At 41.0% G+C, this 2,760-nt stretch overlaps 1 protein-coding gene across 1 annotated transcript; it reads right to left on the bottom strand.

Moving 5' to 3' along the window:
* Positions 1–1,831: 1,831 nt before the first annotated feature.
* LOC147463181 (histone H4) lies at positions 1,832–2,556 on the bottom strand. Its single transcript, XM_086528153.1, has one exon. The coding sequence runs from the start codon at positions 2,438–2,440 to the stop codon at positions 2,129–2,131; it is 312 nt and encodes a 103-aa protein (XP_086384279.1). The 5' UTR covers positions 2,441–2,556; the 3' UTR covers positions 1,832–2,128.
* Between the last annotated feature and the right edge of the window lie 204 nt (positions 2,557–2,760).

The raw sequence follows: 2,760 nt of genomic DNA, 5'->3' as shown, positions 1-2,760 counted from the left end.
CTTTTGAAGTATTGTTCATGCCTATTTAACTAGGTGTTATGCTTTTTGTTGCTCTCTCCACCCAAGCACTCTAGTTATGCTCATTAGGAATCTATTCTAATGAAATGCTCACTATGTTCATGCTAATTTCCGCTACAAACAAGTTACCAAGCCGTTAAATGTTACACTAGTGACATAACAAGTTAGAAAGTTTCTCATGAACAACAAAATTCGATAAACCATAAGCTTAAAGCAGAGTGTGAGCCCATTATGAGGGACCTTGTGTTTCATGTGTGTAGTGGAGGATACAAGACCGATATCATTGGGCACAAAGGGTGTAAAAATAGCTAAAGTAGAGGGAGAATGTATATACTATGAGGACAAAGACGATGAAGAGGAACCAATAACCAAGGCAAGAGGGGTGGCAATGGTGACAAGGGCTAAAGATGTTAAAAGAGTCTCAACAATCTCTACAAGTGGAAATAGATCAATACCAATATGAGATGACAAAGCTCTAATAAAATCACAACCTTATCTAATCTCATCAAATGCAACAGCATGGGGGGAACACTATTTACCCAAATAAGAATTCCAAAACCAAAACATCACCTCAAAGTATCTCTTTGAATTAGCAACCAAAGTGCTCAGCTTCTTTAAAGGCACATGAACATGAAAATTTTTTGTTGAATGCCACTAAAAGAAAAATAAATCAAATGGATTAAATTCATCAATTCTCAAGAGAGAAATGTAAGATTCCTATCAACATCCTGCCCATGGGGGGCAAGGGCAACTCAATTGGTAGTCATCAATATCATAGGGTACAAGCATAAACATATACATAATTCATTAAAATAGCCAACAAGGAAGGAAATAGAAGTAACTTTGGATATGACAAGTGCAAGGATGGGGGTTGCATAGGGCTACACATTGCTAATCCAAGTAGTCTAATAAAGAATGCAGATACAGGGCATTAACACAAAAGGATGCTACTTAAAGGAAGTTGCTTTTTGGTAAACAATGAAGATGCACAAATGCAATCGCCTCTACTAGCGCAAATGCAACAAATTAGTATTTGGAAAGGGATATTTTTTCTACTAACTGGTAAAAAGGTCAACAAACTAAAGTTATATCTCACATGAATATCCATTGCAAAAAACTTTTGGATGGTTATATCTAAAACTTACAAGCAAGGCTTGTATTTCTCTCCACTTATCATTAGTTCATACATGAATTTCCATTGAAAGACACATATCTCAGCTAGAGACAACTTTTATCATAGTCATAAAGCTTCCATCATAGTATCAAGATAATCTCTATTAGAAAAATGAAACATTGCTTTGAATTTAGGCATCCAGAGTGCCCATCTTCTCGTAAGGCACATGAACATGAGAGTCTTAGCAAACATGAAGACTCTCATGTTCTGAGAGTGTATTCCTACACTCAACTTCTCAATTGAACCACTGGTGCAAAATTTCCTGAAGGTTCCAGGGAAGAAAACAACTCAATTGAACCACAATTGCAAGTCACATGCACTTCAATTGCATTCAGGACCTGTGAATCAGATTGGGCTGACACAGCAAAACAAGCATACAAATAGCACTGCATTTGCTCATCATCCACTGAGAAAAGAAACTTGACATCAAATATAGGTAACAGTCATAACAAAAACCCACAAGCACAAAACAGGCCAATGTTAGAATAGGTTCTTCAAGAAATCTGAGAAACCATAGCATCCTCCACTTGTATACAGGTGAATAAAGAATCTAGCAATTATCCTGCATACTCACAATTCCACAAATACAATGCAGCTTCAGAAACAAACAGAACCCTATCACATACACATTGAACAAGAGAAGATAAAGCCACTTAGAGGCGGCCATAAAAACTTTCTACAGCAAAAATAGATATGGGTACAAAGCCTGTTCACTCACTCAAGGCTTGAAAATGGCTTCTGCAGTGTTTTGTGGCTACAAGCCTCAATTTAAGGCTATCCCACATACTTAAACCCTACTTCACAGCAGGAATGACCTCAGTCATGAAACCCTAATGTGAAGCAGGAAGACCCTCATTATAAGGGTTGCCAATTGTTTTGACAGGGAAGAGCCATCTCCAGTGAACATCAGGCGCTGCAAGGAAATGGAGAAAGAGCCTAGCCACCAAATCCATAGAGAGTTCTACCTTGGCGCTTCAAGGCATACACCACATCCATAGCAGTAACAGTCTTGCGGCGGGCATGTTCTGTGTACGTGACAGCATCTCTGATGACATTCTCAAGGAAGATCTTGAGCACGCCACGCGTCTCTTCATAAATGAGGCCACTGATGCGCTTCACGCCACCCCTGCGAGCAAGGCGCCGGATGGCAGGCTTGGTGATACCCTGAATGTTATCTCGCAGGACCTTGCGATGGCGCTTGGCCCCTCCTTTGCCGAGGCCCTTACCACCCTTGCCGCGTCCTGACATGCCGTCTTCTTGCGCTTCTTCTGCGTGAGGACGAATGATAGCAAGAGCAGCAAGTAGTCCTCCATTTTAAAAGTCGATCGATCCGCAACTTGGATCGACAGTGTTCCACACTCTAACCGTCGATCTAGATTGGCGTTGGACGTTCATCTTCGGAGGCAAAAGCTTTGAGCGCCTTCCCATATGTGCCGTACAGGCACCTTCTAAATTCTGCCCCATAGTCAGCAAGGAAACTGGCTGCCAGGTAACATCCTCCAAGCTGGCAAATGGCCATTGGCTACACTCCGTATTTTTTGAACATAAAAGCTTCCCGCCCTATCATC

This window comes from Adiantum capillus-veneris, chromosome 2 (genome assembly GCF_014529385.1).
Source record: "Adiantum capillus-veneris isolate H3 chromosome 2, ASM1452938v2, whole genome shotgun sequence".
NCBI classification, from domain to species: Eukaryota; Viridiplantae; Streptophyta; class Polypodiopsida; order Polypodiales; family Pteridaceae; genus Adiantum; species Adiantum capillus-veneris.
This window is presented reverse-complemented; position numbering and strand designations above follow the sequence as displayed.

What these genes read in the sequence shown, in the direction of transcription:
- LOC147463181 (XM_086528153.1), bottom strand. Translation starts at nt 2,440, where the DNA reads ATGTCAGGACGCGGCAAGGGTGGTAAGGGCCTCGGCAAAGGAGGGGCC.